Here is a 25,976-nt window from a genome sequence, read left to right as displayed (position 1 = left end):
CTATATTTAGAATTTCAACACCTTATTTTCTTTATTGTAAAGACAAAGCAGATTTTGCGGCTCCAGAATGACTTTAATCCACATGAGCTGAGGCAATTGGCTCCTATAAAAAGTAAAGGTTGTAGACCCCTGACGTATAATATTGCAATATATATATCCCAATATTGTGATATCGTGATATTATCGTATCGTGACCCAAGTATCATGAGGTTTTTGCCAATACTCATTCTGATCAGAACTCTCAGGATTTTAATCCAACATTTAAAATGTTTCTGCAGCCAAAGTTGAAAAGTCTAAGGAGTCAGAAAAAGCAAAACACAGTTTATTTTTCTTTTGATTAAAAAATCTTCCTCCTTGTATCACACCAGCCCTGTGAACCCTGCTTTCATCTGAGGAAATTAATGTGCAGAGATGAGAGTTTCTCTACCTGCTCTCGAGTGTGGATGAACTCTCAAGTGTTCTCTCTGACAACTTGTAAAGAAATTCATGCAACAGGTGAAGTTCAAAGCTGAGCCTCAGACAAAAGCTAACGGACGTCTGTTCGCAGCAGAGCGCTTTGAAGTGAAGCCAAAGTGACACGATGATGCTCAGCTCTGATGAGGTGATACAGACAGAGACACAGGTGAAGCTGAAACACTCAGTCTGAGTCTTTGAAATGATTTCTTCTGTATCTGAAATCAAATGAGCTGATTATTAGGAGCTGGATAATAGCAGGAGTCCTGGATGAGATCCTGGAGATCTCCTTCTTCTCAGCACCTGGCTGACACCGAACACCTGAGGATGTTTGCTGAGCTTTACTGACCCAACAACCAGTCAGGTAGGGACATCTGTGGAGCCGCATCTACCTGTGTTTCATCTGAAAACGTAGAGCCTTTCTCACCATTGCAAGTTTTCCCGTTGAACGTGGCGCACACCCAGTCGTGGCACTCGCAGCGTGGACCGTAAAACTTCCCCGGGTCTCTGGCCTCACAGATGCAGATGCCACAGTCACACCTGCCCCGCCCACTGCAGATTTTGCCATCAGGTGTCCGGCAGCGGCGCAGGGACGACTCCGCAGACAGCCTGCACACACCCCCACCCACCTGGCTGGGAAAAAAGAGGAGAGGTCAGTCGTAACGCAGACTTGAAAACCTCTGAAGGTCAAAGGTCAAAGGTGACGCCATCTGTGTCTGTTTGAAAAACCACATGTGAGTGAAAAACGCAGATTTCACAACTTTTCTCCCAATGAGGTGGTTGTTTTATTGAAAAGCTGACCTAACAGAGGACAGTCAGTCTCTGTGGGTCACATCAGGGGAAAACAAACCTGCTGTAAACAATGAGAAGCAGAATATTAAAGATTAAGCTCATAATAAAACGAATGAAAGCGCAGAACGAGCGCTCCCTCCTCTCATTGAACCCTCTCCAGCAGCTGTTTCTGAGCCCGTCCCTCCTCTGTGGGATCTCTCTGTGAGATTTGTTTCATTTGGACGCCGCCTGACATTCTTCTTCTATTCCTGCCCTCCCAGACGCTCCAGCTTGGAAACAGTAGACATATTTTAAACAATCATCAGATAAAGTGTTCCTGACACTCCCTTTGTAATAATGTTCAGTGTGTGTTTGTGTGTGTGTGTGTGTGTGTGTTCTGTTTGCCATCAGGAGGTCATTCAAGTTTTACTTCCCACAGGCTTCGCCCTCTGACGGCTCTTTGAGCTGGAGCACGCTTCCTGTGGCGACTCCCCGCTAACAACATGACATCACGACACTGAGGTGACCCATAGAGGACGAGAGCGGCCCAGTTATGTCCCACATCTGATAGAGCTGGGACAATGTGTTTTCTCCTGACTCAATTCTTTTACGATTTTTGGGGTGCAGACTCGATTTCAATCCCCAATCTTCTATATTTCTGATTTTTGCAATTTTTAGACCAAGAGAGAAGTTGAATGATGATGATGATGATGTCTACAGACTTCATCAGGAGCCACCTTTTCCAAATAAATGCTTACCACATGTGAGTCAGTTTTTAAGAAAAACTTTCTACAATGAGTTAAGGTTATTTCCAGACTTAAATTCAGTAGTGTGACTAAAGTATCCTGCAAAACGTGACAATAACCTAAAAAAAAGCTCTATTTTCCTGCACTCTGCTTGACCCTGAAGGGCACATGATCACAACATGAACACCGCTCCTCCTCACCTGCTCACCTGTGGACGAGATGGACAGGCTGCTTAAATGAAACTGACCGACAGTACGCTAAATAACAGGCATCATGTCAAAAAGCCAAAGCCTTCAGGAGCCCAGGGGCAAAAGAGAAGAAGAGAGGAGGAGGAGAAACGCCAAAAAGACAGAGGTATGTGCCTAATCTTATTAAGAAGTTTTACTATAAGTTATGCTAGCTTGTTAGTGGTTGGTAGTCACGTTTGACTGTATAAGTCGTAACTTCTAATAAAGTTAACGTCAGTGATTTTCAATACTTTTTAATCAAGTAAACAAACATTTTTTTATACATGTAGATAAGATAACCAGGTATAGAATTACAGTTTTTCTTTTCTGAGGCAGGTATCGTTAGAGTCCTGTTTCTGTATGACAGTTATATTTAACTATATAAAAATCATTATTGGTGTAGGATCCTGCTGGAATACATGGGGCACCAAATGAAATCTTGTCTAAGGCACCAAATTGGTTAGGGCCGCTCTGGTCCGACATCTCAACTTTATACCAACCCAGCTCATAGACAAAGTCTAAAAAAAGAGATTAAATTTGGGGAAAAAAAACGATTTTGAACAAAAAAAAAAACCCACACAATTTAACACTGTTTAAAAAAAATTCTGATACTACAAAACATTGATTTTTTCCTCCCACTCCTAGCATCCAACAAGTATAATAAATCCAAACAGATATAAAAATCTGACATTAAATCAAATTAAAGTCAAAAAGCAAAATGTTGCACTTTCATAAAAACAAAGTTAAAAATAAAACTGATATTTCTGTGACATAAAAAAAAGTGTTTAACGGTAAATAATTCATACAAACAGCAATTTACATCAATAAACTTCTCTATAAATAGATACTTATTTTTTAGTTTTCTCTCTTTTGGCAAATCTTTATGACTTCCTCAAATAAAACAGCTATAATTTTGACTAAAAACGGGATTACTCTGATCTAAAACCAGCTCGTAAAACTGGGCAGAGAAAGGAGAAAAAAGAGCAAATATTAATTCATCTCATACCTCGTTTACTTTTAGCTTCTTTTAGCTTCGTATCGAACTTCCTCGGCACGCGCTCTTTGTTTACATGCCGAGCGGAAACTCATTAGCGATCATTAGTTCCGCTTCATGCAGCCGCGGGAAAAGAAACTGATCAAAAAGAAAAACTAAACCCGGGACAAATTATGACACTTAACACTAGCCAAATTAAATATGTCACTATTAACTTAATTCCACATAAGAATTTAAAAAATTAATCCAAAAGGATTCAGATACAAAATCTTAACTAGCGTCACATATTAGTGTTGAGTTGTTGTTGAAAATTTGACTCATTCCCACCAACGAAGGAAACAGTAGCTGTTGCACTCGGAGACATTTCCTGGAATTCCTGGGAAATCCAAGAATTTTATTTCATATCACAAATGTTATTTTTCACGTCCTACATTTCTACCAAATCAACAGGCGCTGCTGGTCCAGTAGGTGGTCTGACAAACAGCCTGTGACCTCTTTTATCCTTTTCGTCTCGTCTTGTGTGTTCCCTGACACCGTAATCCAGGGTAGTTCAGTGTTCTTATGTTAAGGGTTATTGAGAAAACAGCTTGACTTAGACTTTTTTCCCTTGTTTCCAAGTTTTTCCAGTGTTGCCAAAGTTTTGTTTAAGTTTTTCAGAATCTTTCTGTGATTTTCTGTTCCTACTTTTACTCCAGCAAAGACAAATACACGGTATGACTGGTATGTTACAAAATGATGGGATAAAATACAATACAATACATGAACAGTGAAGTTTGTTGTGTGTGTGGTTCTGCGTAGTGAGATCCCTCCATAGTGAAATCTGTGCCTTGAACTCATTTACACCTCCCCATCCTGCTTTGACCTCGACTGCCCTCCATCATGGCTGCTGCATGTGCTGTGAGCATACTCAGTTGTTCAGTCTGCAGGCTACTTTTCTTGACTCAGCTTCAGCAGCACCAGACTTTGTTGTGACTAACGAGTTGTTTCAAGCTAATTTGGATGCTAAAGTCTCAGTAAGACAAGTATTGAACGCCTCATGAAGCAGATCTGGGCACGTCAGCCTTTTTCAGTCCGGCTCTCGTGATCAGGGAGACATTTGGATTACATTATGTGTCCTGACTGTTCCCTGCTTGGGTAAAATTACTCTGCCCCTGTCAGTTCTCCAGCCGTGAGCTTCCTGCAGGATTTTAGAGCTCATGGAGAAGAGCCCAGAGTTTCTGCTCTGTCTAAGAACAACAGGTGTTCAGTCTTTACGTTGGGCTCGGTGCATTTTTCCATCTGCTCCTGAGGAAACAGGATGAACTGCATCGTATACGTCTGCCCCATGTGTGCTGCAGCTCTGGAGCAGACAGCCTCTGTGAGAATGGAAATAACAGATGTTTCTGATGCGGGTGCCACGCTGTAGAGGCCTGGAATGGAATTCGAATGCAACAACAAATCAATAAACAAAAGCAGCAAGGACAAAGCTCTCAGCTATCTGATCAGAAACAGGCGGGCTTGTCCTGAGACGGCACGAGAGAGAGAGAAGAAGTGGTTAGAAATCCATGTTCCTAATCCAAACAGAGAGTAAACATCATCAAAAGGAACAGAAACTCTTCCTGTTTTATTGTGAAATGCTAATTAGGAACATGTTTGTTTGAAGTTTGCTGTTACCAGTGGTTGAGTAAAGTCACATTCATGCAGAGCACTGACTCTGACTGTTTCTGAAATGTCTCTGTCATATCTGTGATTTTAAACCTCAGTGTTAGCTCTGAAGCTGCTGAATGCTAACGTTAGCTGTGCTCTTATTTTGGATGATAGGCTGCCAAAACTGCATCCTAGCCTGCTGCAGCTCCTTGAACTTTTCCCTGTTTAACCTCAGAGCCAATTATGGGACGTATGTGCTGTCACAGTAAGACAGTTTAGCATGAGAAATTTATGCACATAGACTTCATCTTGCATCTCACATACCCGCTATTTTTTACAGTGTAGGGGTGCAATGATGCAATGTGAACATTAAAGATGGCAAACATTGCATTTGCAGGGGAACAACAGGTGAAAACACTCTAATTACCTGGATTATCAGGTTCCAGGGCTTTAGCATGCGTGGGTTTGCTGCTGCTGTCTAATAAATACCGTGCACTGTACTGTGTGACATATGCAATGTAATCACTGCACAGCCACGCTGCACCTGCTGGAAGTAAACACGCGCTCTGCAGCTGAGTTAACTTCAAATCATATGGGTGCATTTACAGTTGTGCTGACAGAGGCGCTCCTTTAAAGGGTCGAGTTAAACAGGATTTAATCTGTAACATCCATAGAGATTTACTTCATGCTATCTTTGCACACTGGATTTGAGAGAAACATTTTATTTTTCTGTCTAGCCTCAGAGCTTTCTAGCTTAACTTGAGATTTTCCTGCAAAGTAAACAGAAAACCTTTAAGCTAATGCATAAAGGGTTACAAGTTGCAGATGCTTCAATACTTGATTGATTTCTTGCATGTTTGTTTTGAAAGCAAAGGTTGCCAAGTTTTAGAAAATAAAACCCTCAAAAAGTCACTCAAGCGTTAAACCCATGACCACAAAAAGCTCTCCTCAAAAACTTTCCCTCTAGCTCGCTCTTCCAACGAAAACAGATGAAATATAAGTTTTAACAAGTGCTGTGCAGCGTCTGATGATAGGAAAAGAAAAGCAGACTTCCCCTCCATGAGTAAAGCTGCAGAAAGAAACTGCACCAAACTGCAGCTGCAAACTACATGTAAAGACACAAACTTTCTCACATCGCACCCTCCAAATGTTGTCTTTGTCAGCAAAAGTGTGCACCTCCTCCCTCCTCCTCCGAGCTCCCTACACTGCCCCAAAAATAAACAAGAAAAAACAACTCACCTCACCGACTGTAACAAAGTGTCCTCCACCGTAGAGAGCAGAATGAGAAACAACGGCACTAACATGGACTGAACCAAAGCCTCAGTGTGCATGTTTAAATCCCACAGAAACCTGAAGTGAAGTAGCTTGAAGGAATTTCCCAATCTTTCTCTCCTTAAACAGACAGAACAGGAAGAGAGACTGAGAGGGGGAGAGAAGGAGAGAAGGAGCAGCAGGCTGGCCCTGAACTGGCTCGATCCCTTCAGAGGCCAACAGTCCTCTCCATACAAGTGCCTTTGATTAGTCCTGACTCCCAGACACAGCGCTGGGCCGGAGCTGCAGCGGGGAAAACTGCCAAAAAGAAAAGTTAAGTCACCAGTTTGAGATGTAATTAGAAGCAGACAGTTTTTTTTTTATAAGTTTTGTTCCCTTTCGTTTTCCAGATGATGTCTGTGAAGTTGCTTTAGTTTTCTTTAGGTCTTTCTTAATGATGCTTCTAATTATAAGTTACAATCAAACCGCTCTGTGACCTTCTCTCCAGGGAAATTTTAAATGTCAGAGTAACAGAAGCACAGGTGTGAAGGATAGCGTCATGATGGCTGAATCCCACATCACTGCTGTGGGCTCCGGATGCTGCTGGGAAAAACATCAAAACAGTGAGTCACAGGGTCAAAACAGTGAGTCACAGGGTCAAAACAGTGAGTCACAAGGTCAAAACAGTGGGTCACAAGGTCAAAACAGTGAGTCACAAGGTCAAAACAGTGAGTCGCAAGGTCAAAACAGTGAGTCGCGAGATCAAAACAGTGAGTCACAGGGTCAAAACAGTGAGTCGCAAGGTCAAAACAGTGAGTCGCGAGGTCAAAACAGTGAGTCACGAGATCAAAACAGTGAGTCGCAAGGTCAAAACAGTGAGTCACATGGTCAAAACAGTGAGTCACAAGGTCAAAACAGTGAGTCGCAAGGTCAAAACAGTGAGTCACGAAATCAAAACAGTAAGTCGTGAGGTTAAAACACTGAGTCACAAGGTCAAGACACTACGTTGTGGAGTCAAAACAGTGAGTCACAAGGTCAAAAAAGTTAGTCTTGCGGTCAAAACAGTGAGCCACAAGGTCAAAACAATGAGTTGCAAGGTCAAAACAGTGGATTTGAAGGTCAAATCAGTGAGTCCTGAGGTCAAAACAGTGAGTCTGGAGGTCAAAACAGTAAGTCGCAAGGTCAAACAATGGGTTTGGAGGTCAAATCAGTGAGTCGCAAGTTAAAAACAGTTAGTTGCAACTTGGTCTAAACAGTGAGTCACAAGGTCAAAACAGTGAGTCGGAAGGTTAAAACAGTGAGTTGTGAGGTCAAAACAGTGAATTGTGAGGTCAAAACAGTGAGTGACTTGGTCAAAACAGTGAGTCACAAGGTCAAAACAGTAAGTCTGGGGGTCAAAACAGTGAGTCACGAGGTCAAAACAGTGAGTCTGGTGGTCAATACAGTGAGCTGCAAGGTCAAAACAGTAAGCTCAAAGGTCAAAACATTAAGTCCCGAGGTCAAAACAGTAAGTTGCATGGTCAAAACAGTGAGTCATGAGGTCAAAACAGTGAGTCACGAGGTCAAAACAGTGAGTCACGAGGTCAAAACAGTAAGTCACGAGGTTAAAACAGTTCCAGGATGCATTTTGACACTGATCCGGGACGGTAAAGGAAACCTCAAGCTCAGTCAAATGCAAAAAAAAGGATATATATTGTGTTGAGTTGAGGCTTTAAAGACACATTCACTTCAAATTAAGAATGTCCTTTCTGTGGGTCAAATGCCTTAGCTCTAAATGTATCACCATCAAACCTCATGAGCACAAAAGACTTATTTTGGCTTAAGTATATTCACTGAGAGGAGATGGAGCTCTCCACATTAACACACAGATAAATATCACTTTTAAAGATATCAACTAGATCTCTGTTGGAGCCCTGCTGAACCTTCGAGCACATTGTCTGCACATTTTGTTCCCAGCATTGTGGCGTTTAGAGTCTATGATACAGGGCTTGGCAGAAAGCAGCAGAAAGGTGGCAGAAAGCTTGTGTCAAGGACACGCAGCAGGCTGAAGTGGAAATTTCAACATGTACCTTTCATCCCACAGGACCTCTGCGGAGCACTGAGTCGACCTGACAGCACTGTACCAGCTCAATAATTTATGGAAACTTCAATTAAAGATAGACATAAAAAGTCCCTGCTCTGCTTCACCTGCTCCAACTCAACAATAAAACTGTTTAAAACACGAGATGACAGATTAGTTGGCTTATTGTGACTCATGTTGGAGCCACAGTCCCATCATGCTTTGCACTTGACAAAAAGGCTGTTGATTATATTTTGAATGCCCTAATACCACGTATTGCTGTATGTCAGTTTTTGGATGATGGTTTAATAATGTTTCTAAAAATAATAATGAAGTCTCAATACAAGATGCTAAACATGCACTTTCTTTTGACTTCATTTGCATTTTTTTTACCCATTACAAGCACTTCACATGTTATTTTTATTGTCTCTAACTTGAAATTACAGATTTTATTCTGAACTTTTCAGGTGAATGTGTCTTATAATTAGTCAAATAAGACTATTTTTACTAAATAAGACACAAACATTTGCTTAAGTTTCAGTTTTCACAGTGTAGGGCAACTCTTTGTTGATTATTCTGCAAATTTGATCTGATGTTAATGAATTAAGTCTTTTAATAAATAAACCTGTTTTAAATTTAAAGATATTCTTATTTCTAACTCTGTTAAACAGAGTGATACAAACAGTGAACTTTTTTTCTTTTCAAATGGAAAAAGTGTAAAAAAAAATGACCAACACTACAGACATGTACTCAATACAAATCTAAAGTAAAAGACATACATATGGAAAAAAAAAAAAAAAAAAAATTAAGGGACATTTAAATCATTCTAATGGTAAATGATAAAGACAAATGTCAATTTTTAGATGCTGAAAAAGAAATACTCTCCAAAATACTCAATAAAAGGGTCCACTGTTTTGATACTTTTTTTTTTTTTCATAAATCAATTTAAGGGATCCAAAATATGGTTTTAGCTCTTTTAGAAAAAAATGCAAAAAAAAATAATAAAATAAAATAAAAATAAAAATAAAAAATAAAACAATCAGGGGAATAAGGGGTGCCTTTTTCTTCAGTTTACCTTTGTGAATATGACATTCACCACGTAAAATCATTAAATTTATTATAATTTTATAATTCTATGTCTGTTATAACATATTTAAAATAAAGTATGACAGATTTGGGATCAATAATGACATTTAATTTAGTTTGCCAAACAAATATTCTGTGACTTTAGACCAGAAAGTAGAGGAATATGTGCAGTAATAAAACAGCTGCTGATTGATTCTGTTCAGTTATTACAGAAAGTCCAGTTCTGATCTGTTTCCATGAATTTGGATGGATTTAAATTAGAGCAGAATCAGTGAATACTTCAGAGGAGCCTGTTGTTGTGATGCAGCAGTTTTGAGGACCTTCCCCTGTTACCATGGAGACGGCCGCGCGCCCCCGCTGCACGCGCTGGTGCATCTGATGTGATTGCAGCCCGCGCGCTCCCGCTCCTCTCCCACACGGTCCCAGCATCACACCCGGAAAAACAGCTGATGTCCCGGACAGGACGAGCCGCGGGGAAACGGGGAAGCTGCTCTCTCTGTCTCGTAAGTGACTCGGTGCGTTTTTAACCTGCTGCTCTGCTCCTGTCTGTGTCCGGTTACCGTGAGCAGCTGCTCGGCTGACGGACGCTGCTGCTGCCGCTGCTGCTGCTGCTAGCTTGTTGGTTCCTCCAGGAAGTGGACACATCCTCATCCTCCGTGTAGGCCTTGGTGACAAACTGTCGAGTATTTGATGCTGAGCCTCGCAGAAACGTTGTCACATATCATATCAGCGTTGTTTAGGACCCAGGCTAGCCCCCATGATTGAATGCAGCCTCTGTTTGGTTTGTTTTTGCTCCATGTAGCAGCTCTGGGACAGCCATCTTCAGTTATATGCTGCAACAGATTAATGTCCTTTTTAATTATCCAGCCTCTGAAGCCTGTGAGCCCACTGTGGGGGGCTTAACACCTTAAATGCTCCTGTTATTTTACATTTTCAACAGGAAAACCACCAATAATCAGGATTTGGACTCAGAATTAAGCCAACTACAGCTTGACACCTTGTTGTTATGAATGTTTTTACAGGTTTTCTGACATAATTTAAATCTGACACCCTTTAAAAAATGTAAACATAAGCTGTTTATGAAACTACCTTTACATACTATGAGTGTACTGCATAATACATTCCAAAAACTTAAATCTAATCAAGTGCTCATGTCTTATTTTGAGTAGAAATGTCTTATTTAAGATATTAAAAGTCAAAATTGATGCACAAACTTTAGCAGTACCAAAGAGAAAGACAGTGACATTTTAAATTTAGCTGTTTCATTATAGAGGCCGTGTTGTGCTTTATTCTGATGTAGCTCTACATGGTATACAGCTAAAACTGTTTTGATTTGTTTTAGCTGCTGTCTCTTTAAGACTCCCCCGCACCACAAACTCCCTTCCCTCTGATTGGCCAGCTCTCTTTGGGCCTGTGGGGGGGCGGAGCTATGGGCAGAGCTTGATTTATGAACCAGTTTGGAGATCCCTGTGACCCTTTTTTTTGTTTTGACCATTTCTGTTTGGTTCTTGTTAGAAAGCGTACAGTGTGTTTCGTTTAAATAGGGATGCACAATATATTTTTTTTTTTGCTGATATTTAACAACTTATTTAGCCAATTCCAATATTTTTTTCTGTGCACATAATTGCAGAGATGATTAACTCTCTTCTGTATTGAAAGTAGCATATTGATTATGGTGCATACTCTTATCATATTTGTTGTGTAATATATATTTCTTGGGCAAAATAAGACATTTTTTACTCAATACTTTGTATTTTGATATGATTACTTTTAAACAAACAAACATAAAAAAGCTTAAAATAAAGCCTACTGGATGATGCTCACCCTGAAAAAATCATAAAATTACCCACAACCAGGTCAAATCTGGCCAATTTCACATTTGACAGGCATTAAAAATGTACATGTACCATACATATTGCTGCTTAAATTCAAGTTTAGCTTAAAATGGGAGCCAAATTATGTGACTTCTCAATCTGGGCTGTGCAAACAAAATCACAAAAAGTGCAAAAAATATCTGCAGCTTCAGCCCATTTTTTATTGGTTTCTTGTATCGGTAGAATTTGTTGTGTTGGTCGATATCTGGTATCTTATTTTTAAGCCTAAATCAGCTGATACTGATCACGTGTCGTTAACATTGTGCATCCCTAGCTTTAAGTTTAAAGGATCTGTATGCTGCTGCTTGAGACAAGAGCAAGTTTGTATGGAAAAAAAAAAAAAACTCTGTAGGGAACTCAAGAGGAGTGAATTCATAGCTCATAACTCTTAGTATGTTTGACACCATCATTAGCATTTTTTACTTTATTAATCTTTGATAAATGCAGCTTCAAACTAACACTGCATTGTTGAATCTATCCAATCTAAGTCACTGACTTTAGAAATGTGTTGCCCACGTCAAACAAACTTTTGTTTGTTGTAATTAACACAATACAGCGCAGAGTGCACTCGTGACGATTAAAACTTCAAGAAAGAAAGTTCGCACACTTCAACAAATCCTCACAGTTACAATTAATCTGCCCAGCGATCGCATCCAGCCTGTAGGAAACATGTCCTCTCTCCAAATGGGAAAGTAATTGCAGTCTTTGCCACCTATACCTCCCACATAATAGCACTTAGACCCTGCAATTTTATTTTCACTCTTCCTCACATCTCCATCTGCATATGTTAAGTGTAGCAATTACACAGGGAAATTGCTTGTAACTACATGGGGTTCAGAGGATGGACGGTTTCTTTTCTTGGTAAGAGCATAAAAAGGAAACAAGGGGTGATAATATCACATTGTTCCTTCTGTGTTCCTGTTCTCATTGAGTGGTTCTGTTCCCAGGCAAGGATATTTTTGTCCTCTGGAAAAGTTGTGAAAGATGAACAATTTTTTTTTGCACCATTTGTTGAGATGTGACGAAAAATAGTGTTGAGTTTCAGTCGGTTTTGAACATTCAGGGAGCAAAAGGAACATTTTCAATGTGCAATAATTTGCTGACAGCTTGATGCATGGTTGAGATGGAGCAGGGGTCTGCAACTTTTACTTTTATATGAGCTGTTTTGCCTCAGCTAACCTAGACGGAAGTCAGTCTGGGGCTGCAAAATTGACTTTATCTTCAAAACAAAGACTATAAGGTGTGTGTAATTCTATGCATAGTTAAAATCTAAGGAATAATTATCCAAATTAGAAGGTGTTTTTGATTTATTCAAATATGCATGTAATTTTTTTTTGTAATAAATTTGTAAAAATATATTTAAATATTTAATAATTTCAAAAAAATTGCAAAAATTATTTAAAAAACCCTTTTTTTTATTATTTCAAAAAATTTGCAAAAACTTCAAATGTTTTGACATTTTTATGAGTTGCAAAAATTATTTCTAAAAAAGCAAAATTTACTTTTTTCTACATTTTTTAAATTTCAAAAAATTTGCAAACAATTGAAACAATTTAGATTTTTAAAAAACTGCAAAACTTGCTTAAAATTTAAAATTTGCAAAGAAAAATACATTTTTTAAGTTAACAAAAATTTCAAAATTTTGAAAGAATAGTTGAATTTGATGGTATATACCAATAATATTGCTAAACTCATCATTTTTAGATGTTGCCAATGTCTTGCCACAGGTTGCAGACCCCTGAGATAAAGGAACACAGTTTCAACAGTTTGCATATTGAACTATTCTCAGTTTTGTGATTTGTTAATGATCTTTTTGACCATGGCAGAAAAACGAGGATTGATTTCTTCTGTGAGTTTGTTGCTCTGAGTTTTCATGTCTGTGTCCTGATGTGGTGAAAACGTAACCTCACTCTGTTTCACGCTCTTACGGCTGCTCCCACTCACTGACTGATGCTGCTGCTGCTGCAGGACCTCCCGGCCTGTAGGACTTTCTCCTTCTTGCACCTCTAGTCTCTCTGTCTCTGGTTGGTCCCTCCACCCCTCCGTGACCTGGGGATGAACGCACCAATGAGGAGCCTCACAGTGAGTCCCCCTGATCCACCTCCACCCCATCCTCCTCTTCTTCCTCCACTACACCTCAGTCACCACCCACTCACCCACTCACAGAGTGCGTCGCATATATGCCTTGATGTCAGACGTGGTGGGCATTCCTGTCTCTATGAGCGTACTGTAGATGTGGGTAGTGTACTGTACACCATATAAACCATGATGTTGACTAACTGTTGTGTGTTATTTACAGGGTATGCCTGATCGCATGTTATGTGCAGTGCTGGAGCAATTTCAGCTTTACTTTTCCCTTTGGTATGTGCGCTTTGTCTCCATTCAGAGTGTCATTTCTTCTTGTGTTCCTTATGTTCAAACAGCCTGTACAATTTTGTTTTTGTGCATACACACACACACTCACACAAATGAGCACAGACACACACATATACCAGGGAAAGAAAAGTAGTTTGGGGTTGATGCAGCTCTGACCTTATCAGGACAAGCTTTACCTGCTACCAATGGATGGTTGGGCTTTAAGTTTAAATCTTATCGGTTCTTAATGATACAGAGTTTTCTTTAAAGTTTCTTTTATTGTTTTTTTTGTATAAATTGTAAATATCTTACATTACACATATCCATGTAGCAATATTTGCACACAGCATCCAGTGTCAGGTGCTTAGACCGGATAAAATATGGATGTGGTCTCTCTTCTGGTCTTTCTATCGCCAGACTTAAACAGATTCTTGATGAACAGCAACTTTTAGCACCTCAGCATAGTCTTCATTTTTCTACATTGGATGTTGATCCTTAGTCAGGTGGTGTAGGTAAGATGATCAGGTAATGCAAGATGCCTGAATGGGAGCATATCCCCCTTAACAACAGTACAAACACACAGTGGGAGAAAATAGAATGAAAAAAAAAATTAAATAGGAAAAATAAAATAAATTTAAACACAAATAAATATTAATGATAAATGAGTAAAAATAAAAATAAAAAAAAGTAAATGAATAAATTGAAATTAATACATAAAAATGCATAAATTAATAAAAAATAAATAAAAATAAAATAATTAATTAAAACAGTATAAAGAAAAATGAGAGGGCGGTGGTGGGTGTGTCAGTTACTTTTTTGTGTTATTTATTCATTTTAGCACAATATCAAAAGGAAAAATGTCTTATTTCAAGTTATTTGAAAATATTTAAAAATGCAACAAGAGAAAAGTTTGTTGTATTAAGACATTATTCTAGTTCCAAGCAAATTTTAAGCAAATTTTTCTTGTTTCATGAAGCAAGACATTTTCTGGACTGGTGATGTTAATGTGGCTAATATCGAGTATAATAAAACAGTTTTTACTTAAAATAAGACAAAAAAAAACCTTGATAAGATTTCAGTTTTTTACAGTGTGACCCTTTTAAATTCAGTTTCAGCTTATATTAGCTACATTAGCAATTTTAGCTCGTATTACTTCAAGGACAGAGCGTTAGCTTGTTAGCCTAAAAGCTGGACAATGCGTCCAATAAAACAATTACAACCCTTTGCTTTTTGGTATGAAAAATTTGGCCGATAACGTTATCTGATATTAATATTGCTTTTATGGACAATAACAAATATCAACCAATACCAATATCAATATTGGTTAGAAAAGAAATCAATCTGAGATGATATGTTGAAGTAGTTCAGAGAGAAAGAGCGACGCAATCGTGGGAAAAGCCGACCATGGAGAGGATCAAAGGATGGAGCGCCCGCGATGAATGCGATGAAAAAGTACATTTTGTCTGTTTTTTGGATCAAAAACAGGAGAAGACATGAAAGAAGAGAGTCCATTCCTCTTAGGTAGTTTTGGTGTTTCCATAGTCAGAGAAAACAAGATTATTTGGGTCTTAAAAGATCATTCAAGATGCTCTGAAAATGGCGGCAGCTAATGACCAACATCAGCCAGTATCGATATTAATACCAATATATGGTGTATCCCTAATTTTTGGGATTATAAATAACATGAAAACAAGGACGTTTAGGGAAAAATGTTAAACAAATAAAAAAAACTGTGCATAAATAAAATAACAAACTAAATGTTTATCCCAGTTGTACATCTTACTGTATGTAGACCCTAACTCTGACCGTTGGTGCCATTGGTGGAGGGTAAAGTTTACCTGCTCTGTGGTTGGTGCTGCGTTAACCCACATTGGTTGAGTTGGTATCTTTAGCGTGAAGCTAACAACACATCGAATCCTCCTGACACGACACAGCGAGTCTCACAGCTTAACCTCCAGGTCCCTCAGAGCTCAGTACAAAGAAGATCACATGTGATCTCTTTAAGGGGTAAGTTTTAGCAGCTGCTGCGATCAGCTGTTCACACTTGTTTTGTGTTCCATGTGTGCTACGTTGTGTATCACAGTGGCCATCAAACAATGTGACACGTGTTTAGATTTAAAGCTCTGGCAGTTCAAGTCGGGGTAGTTTCTTTTCCTGAACGCTGGACAGAGGATCAAAACATAACGCTCGATGTTTTTAAAGAAAGAAGCCACTTTTGATACACAGCTTATCCGACAGTCTGATGAATTAAAATGTTAGTTAGCATGAGATCTTCAGTGTTTAGATACTCTTTTTTTGAAAAAGACACACTATGTGGGCGCTAACATTCTGTAGATTTTCGTTAAGTTAATGTTAAAGTTTTGATTTTGACATGAATCCATATTTTGGAGAGAAACAGTGCGACTGCCCTGCCCAGACTTGGATGCAGCCAGAGTGCTCTCCTGTTGCTCCTCTAGCTTTGGTCACTGTGTGCCCGGCCTCTCTGTCCGTCTGTCTCCGTCAGATCCACTCTCTGTATAGCACGGCCAGCCCCAGCATGCTGAAGAGGAAACAGAGCTCACGGGTCGAGGCCCAGCCCATGACGGACTTCGGGCCGGATGAGACCCTCGCAGACAGCGCTGACATCTTCTGGATCAACAAACCAGTGAGTGGACGAGTGTGTGTGTGTGTGTGTGTGTGAGCGTGGCTTTACCACGATGAATCCATGCTCTGTCATATCTGTGCCACCTAATCCAGACATTTAATCCAGATAATACTTTGTTGATGTTTTTCAGATATGATGCTAAAAATATGGCTAAACATCAGATAGAAAGCCTGCGAAGGAAAAAATCCCTCTCTAGCATGATCTCTGTTTGGTTGCAGTGGGTTCATACTCTTCTCCGGGCCTGTGCCATCATCAGCGTCATCTCTGTGTGCATGAACACCCCAAAGACGTTTGAACACTACCCTCCGCTGCAGTATGTGACGTTTACTCTGGACACGCTGCTCATGTTCCTCTACACGGCTGAGATGATCGCCAAGATGCACATCAGAGGAATCATCAAGGTAAACACCACGAGGAGTAAACTCGTTATTTATTCATCCAGCTCTCTAACCTGGCTGATTTCAAAGTCCAAACCTGCTCATGTTCCTGTTTCAAAACAACAGTTTGAATTTTCCATTGTCCTTATGTGACATTGAGCTCTAACTACATCTTAACCATGTGACGCCAAACAAAGCATTTTTGATTCTTGAGTTTCAAAAACCTTTATCTCATCAACAGTGTCCTTAAAAACCTCGTAAAAAAATAATAAATGCATTTAGCCCTTTTTTGGGGGGAAAATTATCGCTGATTTTAAAGAAGTTGCTGTAAGAAAAACATCGAAACTGTTGCTTATCTTTTAAAATAAGTATTTTCTGCATGGAAATATTCCATATTTACTAAAAACTTTACTACAAAAGTTGCCAGAATCGCCCAATCTATCAAATGTGATACAAAAAATGTATCATAAATAAAGTGAAAGAGCAATATTTTAAGGATTTTGTTAAAACAGTAAATTTACATCTCAGTTACCAAAAAAATAGAAGTTTCTGGCTGTTTTTGGACAGGTTCGGCTTTACAGGGTTACCTTATGAAATCCGTGAGAAAGAAAGGAGTTTAACCAAGTCTTAACACTTGAATTTAACACATTTCCAGACAACACAGGCTTAACTGAACATAGCAAATCGCTAACATGGCTGAAAATGTGTATGTTTGCTAATCTCATTAATTAAGACACAGGAGAGACCTCAAACTTTCGAGGCCAAAGCATTTGTCAACAGAAGTTTGGAGTTGAAAATATTGTTAGCTTGTCTGATGGCCAAATTGTGAGTTTGCTCATCTTGAAATCCCCATCCCCACCCGAGTTAGCATGAAACATAAGCCTCTCCTGATCCATCATATGGAATTATTTCCAAGGAGCTAACTAAGTATTAACAGTAGCTTTAAGTTTTCTCTGTTTATCGTCTTGGCAGTAAAGCTATCAAATCTGGAAAAAAGGGACGTCGTCTTGCTCGGCTCTAAGTGTGGTCGCCACAGAAACTGCTCCCCCTGGTGGCTGGCTGCAGTATTGTTTAAAAAAATCCATCTCCCCAGTTATTTCAGATGGGCTGTGGTCAAACTGTAAAAGATAAATACACCTGGTAGAAATGTTTCTTACATCTGATTTTTGTGGCTACATTGTATTGTTTTCATTAGTTATTAGAATTTAAAAATGAGATTTTACGTCACGTATAACAATGATTGACAGCTGATGTTCTTGTGCATTTTTTGGGGAGATTGTAAAACATGTCGTAGGAAGAGCTAAAAAGAGATTAGACCAGGGGTCTTCAACCTTTACTTTTATAAAAGCCATTTTGCCTTAGCTCGACTGGGTCAAAGTCATTTTGGAGCCACAGATTTTACTTTATCTTTACAGCAAAGACTTTAAGATGTATGAAATTCCAAACGTAGTGAATAATTATCTAAACCTAAAGTTTTTATTGAATCTATGAAATTGTTCGTGTGATGCCTCAGTTTTTTATTTAAAATAAATTTGCAAAAAAAAAAAAAATTAAAAAATTGAAATAAAAAAATTGCAAAAGTTAAAATAAAATGAAATTTCAAAAATTTGCAATTTTTTTAATATTCTAAAATTTGTGAAAAATTCTAAAATTTGTGAAATTTTGAAAAAATGCAGAAATTAAATAAAAAAATGAAAAATTTGGCAAAATTTTTTTTTTCAAATATTTGCAAAAAAATGTTTACAAAACTGAAAATTGATATTGTTGCAAAAAATTTCAAAGTTTTAGAAACAATTCTTGTTATTTAATCACATATATTGATAACATTTCCTCATCATACTTTTGTCTGTATGCAGTCTATGGCTGGTACACTCTGAACAACACATCAGGGGATAGGGCCCCCACAAGACCACCCTGAACAACAGCAATAAAAACCATCTGAGTTCCTCTTTAGACTAAAGAGTGAAATACCTTTAAAGCAGTTTTGTAGTATCTTGTGGATTAATGAAGGAAACCACGTTATCACCATCATTCAGACCTTTTTGTGTTGTCTGATTTCCATCATACTCTGAACTCAACCTTACTTGTTTTGATGATCTGCAGATTCAGATGAATCAACACTATTCATATTCAAGGTAGACAGATAATGTGCTATAGAAGTTTCCGGGAGGAGACAGCTGGCGGATGAAAGGGCCGTAATTACAGCCATAAAAAGAGTGGACAGCTTAATTGGCAAATCAGGGATAACAAGCAGGGAGGCACTGGAGGACACAGAACAAAAATCAGCTGTACAACACAATAAAACCCACAGCATCCCTCTTTCTCTTTCTCCTGCTGTCTGAAAGCAGAATTAACATTTTTCTGTTACGAGGGAAATTTTTTTTTTTTAAATTTCCATGTTCTCAGAATTCAGCTTGTTAAAATGATGATTCACTCAGTTAAAGCTCAAGGTTTCAGGATTTGGGGGTATTTAGCATTTTAAAGTGAACGACAGTTGATATGCTCGACATGGCGCAGCCCTCACAGAGCCACACTTCAAAGTTTCTTCTTGGAGCCAGTGGATAAAAGTGGGAAACAAACGGTCCACGCAGCGTGGTGAAATTGCATCTCCGGCTCTTGTCAGTGTGTAACAAACATGGTGTTATCTGCAGAGCGTCTCTGAACACACCCTCCCATTTGCAGCCTTTCTTCCTGAGGAAGACTGACCCCCTAAGAGCTTTACACACTCCCTCTGTCTCTGGAAGAGGTAATTAAGTATGCCCATTTCTGCTGGCCCCATGACATTTCAGTTTGTTCACACTTCAGGGCTTTAATCATGTTCGTCTTATCGTGGTGAAAACAGGGCTGTTGGAGTATTATGGTCTGTCTTTAAAGTGTGCAGATGTGTGTTTGTTGTTGTACGTTTCTGTTCCTCAAACAAAAGCTCTCCCCGTCAGATTGGCTCCCACTTTTCCAGCAGCACAGACAGTTTGTATGAAATCCTCTGAAACATTACGTTGTGCTTTGTTGTTGTTGGGATACTCAGGCCGCTCTGAGCGTATAGATCATGTTTACACTCTTTATTTCTGTGTATTTCTGTGTTTGTATGTCTTACTCCTGCTCACTTTTTATTATAACTTCTCTCAAGGACGTTTGTTTGGTTGTTTGTTTGGTATGTCAGAGGGATTCATGGAAAGCTTCTTGCTATATTTTTCTTCAGAGATGTTGAAAATACTTTGCATCGGCTGAGGATGAAGGATTACATTAGATCCAGGGCCTTCTTCTCTAAGAACGATAGTTTAGACCATGGGGTCTGCAAGCTGCGGCTCTGGAGCCACAAGCAGCTCTCTAGCCTCATGTAGTGCAGGGGTCTGCAACCTTTGCTTTCACAGGAGCCTTTTTTCCTCAGCTTAGCTCAGTCATTCTCGAGCCGCAAAATCTACTTTATCTTCACAATTAAGACTATAAGGTGTATTAAGTTCTAAAACATATTTAAAATCCGAGGAAATTTTTATCGAAACAAGGATATTTTTTGATTTATAAAATTGTACATGTGACGTCTTAGTTTTTTCATTGATGATACATTTTTTAAACTTTTTGATATATTCAAAAGTTTTAAAATTTTAAAAAGTTGCAAAAATTTAAATTATTTATTTATTTATTTATTTTTTAAATTTTAACAAGGTATCTTTTTTTGAATACTTGTTTTTTATTTTTTTAAATTTTAAAAATTTCCATCATTTTTTATAATTTTCAAAATTTAAAAAATTTGCAATAATTTAAATAATTTATTATTTTTAATTTTAGAAATGTATTTTTTCACATTTTTTAAAAATACCTGTTTTTTGATTTTTTATTTTTCAAAAATTAAAGAAAATTATAGTTCAAAAATTTTGAAATGCCAAAAAATATGAACATTTTCACATTTTATGAATTTACCAGAGAGAGAGAACCAGAGGAATTTAACACATTTGCAAATAAATATTTTTTTGTGGTTCAACAGTTATCTTGGATTTCAAGGTAATGTCTTTTATCATCAGTTTTATTTTTTAAATTACTAACTTGGTAACTACAATTTGCATATGATATGTAGCGAGAAATTAGCAAACAACGAAAAATATGTTAAGTTGAAAGATATTTTCAGAGCAAGCACACAGCATTTGCTGGAAAGTTCCAAGCTGAAGAAGAACAAAAGAGATCAGTTTTGGAAATCCACTGAAAAGGACTTCAGTTACAAATTATCCTAATTTCCTTTTTTTCTTTTATTAACCTGCTAAGCTGTGGCTGTATGTTCTTTTGTATATTAAAGTGGACTACTTTTTATTTTGTCAGTTTTACACAAATATGGAAAAGACTCAAAAAGGCCTGCATATTTCACTGTTAAATTAATTCATTCATCAGACCTACACATGCACACTACACTTCTGTTTGGGGTTTTCTTTTCTTATAACAGGTTAAAACAGACAAAAATTAAAACATATAAAACTTAACGAGCTGTGTGATGTTTTTACGGCTCCAGATGAATTTTCTTTGGTGGAAGGGCAAAATGGCTCTTTTGCCAGTAAAGGTTGCAGACCCCTGGTTTAGACTGAATTATACTAAAATATTTGGAGTATCACTCAAACCAACTCTTTCCCGCTCCTCTCTTTGCACAGGGCGACAACTCGTATGTGAAGGATCGCTGGTGCATGTTTGATGGATTCATGGTGTTCTTCATCTGGGTGTCCCTGGTTCTGCAGGTATCCTGCAACACTTACTGTTTCTCTGCAATCACGCCGACTTAACCCCCCCACAGGGAACATCACCTCTAACGAAGCACCTCGCTGTCCGTGTCTCGTTGTGTCAGGTGTTTGAGATAGCAGGGCTGGTGGATCAGATGTCCCCATGGGGGATGTTGAGGATCCCGCGAGCGCTCATTATGATCCGGGCTTTCAGGATCTACTTCCGCTTCGAGCTTCCTCGCTCACGCATCACCAACATCCTGAAGTAAGAAACACCCGTGAGCTTCTCTCCTCCAGTTCATCAGAGTGTGTCGGTCTTAGATCTGCTTCCTGTCCCCTCTGCTCGGCAGGCGATCGGGGGAGCAGATCTGGAGCGTCTCCATCTTCCTGCTGTTTTTCCTCCTGCTCTATGGAATTCTGGGAGTTCAGATGTTTGGGACGTTCAACCATCACTGTGTCACCAACGACACGCAGAAAGGGTGAGAGCTGAACCTCCTACGCTTTGGTGGGAGCGCTGTAACTGAGTGTTTATTAAGAGCTTGTTAATTAGCATCTTTATAGAAAACTCTAACGGCTCACACAGACTGCTTTCAGGAAGCTAAAGATGCTAAAACTCCAGCATCTCTCTCATCTCAGTGTATGGGCAACACTCAGTGATAAATACACTGTTACTTTTTTATAATTCAACAGTTAAAGTCATTCCAAAACCAAGCACATAGTACAAACAAACCCACAGCAAAGAGAATATCAGTATCACTGAGCTTTTTATAGAAATCATATTTCAGATTCCAGCCAGAGACGGGAGCTCGTCCAGAGTTTGGAAGAAAAAACTGAGCATTGGCAGCTTGTCCCTCTTTAAAACAGACATTATACCAGGAAATCTGCTGCATTAATTGTTCAGAAAATGGTAAATATTTAATGTCAGAGTTATATAAATCTGGTCCTTGATGCATTTTACTGCGCTGTTAGTCAGCCAGCTGTTTGGGGGGATGGATCTGTGTCCTCCCTCCTGATACTGAATCCTCACCCTGCACCATCTCACTGCAGCATCCTGAGTCTGACGCCTAAAAACCTCTGACTCACCTGACAGTTTACACCTGTAAATCACCCAGGTGTTTGTTGTTTGGTATTTAAAGGTTTTAGAGGTGATGTTTTGCTTTATGGTTATTTCTCTCCCCTGTTTATTTGTTTTTTTGTTTCCATATTGAAAGGACAGAATTGGGCTTTTATTTTGAAGGCTAAGTTCAGTGTGGGTACGCAGGAAATGAGATATAAACGATGCTAGCAGGTACATCCTGCCAGGTGGTACACGGGCAGTGTTTGAGGTGCATCTCTTGCTAAGCTAGCGTCCCATTTCATTGTTTTTTGTGGTGTTTGACGCTTATTGTTGTGACCATGGTAACAGAGGAAGCTGCATCTGATGCTAGCTGAATTAGCTCTGCTTGTCGTCTTTGGAGTTTCCAAGCCCATCAAGTCTTTTGTAATTTGGAGCATTGATATTAATCTTGCGGGGTTTGTTTGCTGGATATTTCAGCAGTTATGTGTAAAACTGTTATTTAATTTAGTTTAGTTTATTTGTCTATTGTTTCATGGACATTCCCCTTTAATTCACTATACGGCAGCTTTAGCCTGCACGGCTAATTTCCAGATGAAGTCCCCGCCAGTTTTAATATAGGCAACATTATTATGCCGGGCCTTACGTCGACTAGTCTGCTGCAGCTATCTTAGCGTAGCAGTTAGCTAACGTTTCCCAAGAAAACTCTGATTCAGGATTTTCAGCTTGAAGTTTTCCTGAAGAACTGACTTCATAAAGAAATGTTCATCACTCTCTCTCAGGAGATTCATATTCACTACATTCAACATGGTATAAATCACCTTATTTACCAAAATAACAAAATAGCACAAGCTTGATGCTAACGTATATGGGAAACTGCATTGATATGCTAGCAGTTAGCATACATCAGTATAACTTCAGCTTCAGAATAGAATTTCAACTTTCATCACAGAAACATATCACATCAACTCTTTGTAAAAAAATACTGAGAATTTCAAATGCTAAAAGCTAACAGGCTAATGAAAGGCTAATGGCTGACTTCATAACTACGGAAAGGTTCCAAACAACTTAAACCATTGCTATAACCACTTTGAGTCACTAGATGGCCTACTTCAATTATTAATATATGACAGCACAGCACATCAACGTCACATTGTGTAAAATTTTGACCTGTTTCTGTTTAATTATGCCCAGAAATATCCAGACTCAGGGACCAATTACATTTTATTCACTTACAGTATAAACTCAATTAAATGTTGTTGACACAGAAAACCTGTAAAGATACTTTTTGTACCAAGAAAATTCACAACAGGAATTGATAAGGGAATCAATAAAGAATCAGATCGATAAGCAGAATCGATAAGGGCATCGATATTGACAAAATCTTATCAATTCTCATCCCTAATGACATGTATGGTTATAAAAGGCCTAAAACAATAGGAAAAAACATATAACTTATCACACAAAATTAGAAAACTTATTAACTTGTCTTGTGTTTTCATTTTGTTTTGTTTTTTTGTTAATGGTTTATTTTGTTTTTTTCTCGTCCTGTAGCTCTTACTGTGTGTGTGAGTCGACGCTGCTTAAAGGAAGGAAATAAAGTTCGGATGCACCGATATGAAAATTTTCTACTGATATCCGATATTAATACTGCTGTTATGGCCGATAAGGGATACTTACCGATACCGATATTGGTAAAAAAAATAAAAAGTAAATAAATAAATAAAAGAATCTGAAATGATGAAATTTTGAACATACTGAAAATCATTCAAACTGAATTTTTCAACATCTCCCTTTGTTTTCAAACTTGTTTTCTTTCCACCATATAAAAAAAAGTAAAACAAACAAAAAAAAAAGTAAACAAAAGTAACAGTGTTACTTTACAGTAACTTTTGGATCACAAATCAAAATAATATCCTAATGAAGTTAACTTATTTAACTTACCAGTATTTTTGGCAACCAGGAAATTATTTTTAACAGCAAAACATGTTTTAAACTTAAGTTCACTCCACTTAAACTCAAATCTGTGAAAAAGTTAAAATCAAATGATGTAGCGCCCTAGATAAACGCGATGAAAAAAGTATATTTAGCCTTTTTTTTAAATCAAAAACAGGAAGAGAGACATAAAAGAAGAGAGTCCACTCTTCTTGGGTAGTTTTGGTGTTTACATAGTCAGAGAAAACAAGATTATTTGGGTCTTGAAAGATTGATACTGATATATCGTGCAACCCTTAAAATAAAGATCGTAAAAGACGCCTGTTGAGAGTTAAATCGTGGCTTTAGCTGGGGACGCTACAGCAGGAAAGAGTTCGTTGCTTGAATATTAGTTGCCACAGGATGAAGTTTTTACACATTTCCACCCAGAATGAGTTTAAATTTAAATCCATTGATTAAGTTTGTAAATCAAATCCTTCAGTTAAAGCCGGTGATCATACGAAGCATCCAACAGTCACCTCTCTGAGACTAAAGATAAGACTATAATAGTTAGAGCCCCCGGCTGCAGGGAGCGCTTACACTAATTATAATAATTAAAGTTTCCTACACTGTCGAGCTTTTATATTAAGTTCCCGTCTGCTCATCAGCTGCTCATCCATCTCTCCGTACTGATTACGTGTCTCTGCTCCCTGGAAACGGAGCGTACATTGACCATTAGCGGGAGGAGGGATCCAGCAGCGTCTGAAGGATCACGGCAGCTGCTCTTATCATTTGTTTTTCCTCCATTTTCTCTGAATCTCTCCTGTAAGTCCAGCTTCTGACGGGGTATTTTTGAGATGTGTCACACAGAAACTGCCTAATCTCATCGGCCATACGCCCTTGGCTCAAAGTCAAAGCGGCCATGCTTGTCACACACGAGGGATTTGATGGGAATTAGGGAAAAATAGCAGAGGGGACATTTAGTGGTATGGATATTAGATGAAAGTGGTTTTGGATTTGTGAACAAAGCGGGGTCTCCTCCTCTGGATGTCAGGATTTCTGCCGTTGACCTCGAAAGTCAATGACATGAATCACACGTTAGATTCAGTGTCTTAAAGCAGTGATTCTCATGTTGCAGGAAACATTTGATCATTTATTTCAAAAACAGGAAGTAATAAAATCAGCCTGTAGATCAACTAGTTTCCCAAAGATTTTTAAAATTTCAATGCCTGTTTACAGGAAACTTATCAAAGGAGCTCCTTTTTTGTGGTAAATGTTAAAAGAGTTATAAACAGGCAGGTTGACTACTTGGATTTCATTTTTATTTATTTATATTACTTATTTATTTTCAGCGCAACATATTATTTATTTTTCTGTTTAATTTGAGTGAAAATAGAAAATGCCAGGGGTGAGTATTGACAAGAGCGTCATGAAACAATACGCCTCACGATACAATAATATCACAATGTATTGCGATATATATTGATATTAATATGTTGCGATATTTGAATGAAAACAACTTTCTTTTTTTATTGTTTTAAAATAAGTAAAGTCATATGCCGTTTTACATACATAAACTTAACATGAAAAATAAAGTGTGCCAAGTTTGTCTTTTAAACTACCGTTACATTAAACTCATGATGCAAAAAAACAATTGGGTGAAAGACTCGGTCAGTTGGTGTAAACAATGTTCCTTATAAAAATCTGATACTGCATAAAAAAGTTAGTAACAATATAACTTATCAGTCTCCTACACTGTGAATTTGAAACTTAAAATTACTTTAACTGACCCAAAAAGAGATCATCAGATCACCACATTGTTCAGTTTAGGAATAAAATATTTTG

The 25,976-nt window shown here is 38.2% G+C and overlaps 2 protein-coding genes across 2 annotated transcripts in view; one reads left to right on the top strand and one right to left on the bottom strand.

The window, feature by feature from the left end:
- itgbl1 (integrin, beta-like 1) overlaps positions 1–6,298 on the bottom strand; it is a 46,574-nt gene extending 40,276 nt beyond the window's left edge. The window contains exons 1-2 of the mRNA XM_074694880.1: positions 6,057–6,298; positions 881–1,086 (exon numbers count right to left, since the gene is read on the bottom strand). Coding sequence (XP_074550981.1) covers positions 881–1,086; positions 6,057–6,148 — 298 coding nt within the window. The 5' untranslated portion in view covers positions 6,149–6,298. The remainder of the gene's footprint in view (positions 1–880; positions 1,087–6,056) is intronic.
- Positions 6,299–9,569: 3,271 nt separating this feature from the next.
- The window catches only part of nalcn (sodium leak channel, non-selective), a 95,710-nt gene continuing 79,303 nt past the window's right edge, over positions 9,570–25,976 (top strand). Inside the window, exons 1-8 of the mRNA XM_074694564.1 lie at positions 9,570–9,716; positions 13,056–13,169; positions 13,387–13,448; positions 15,946–16,086; positions 16,305–16,487; positions 21,098–21,181; positions 21,289–21,428; positions 21,514–21,642. Coding sequence (XP_074550665.1) covers positions 13,407–13,448; positions 15,946–16,086; positions 16,305–16,487; positions 21,098–21,181; positions 21,289–21,428; positions 21,514–21,642 — 719 coding nt within the window. The 5' untranslated portion in view covers positions 9,570–9,716; positions 13,056–13,169; positions 13,387–13,406. The remainder of the gene's footprint in view (positions 9,717–13,055; positions 13,170–13,386; positions 13,449–15,945; positions 16,087–16,304; positions 16,488–21,097; positions 21,182–21,288; positions 21,429–21,513; positions 21,643–25,976) is intronic.

This window comes from Halichoeres trimaculatus, unplaced genomic scaffold (assembly GCF_033239565.1).
Source record: "Halichoeres trimaculatus isolate MK-OKI-2021-1 unplaced genomic scaffold, fHalTri1.1 fHalTri1_scaffold_19, whole genome shotgun sequence".
Taxonomy (NCBI): Eukaryota; Metazoa; Chordata; class Actinopteri; order Labriformes; family Labridae; genus Halichoeres; species Halichoeres trimaculatus.
Note: the sequence above shows the minus strand (reverse complement) of the source record. Positions and strands in the feature narration are given on the sequence as shown.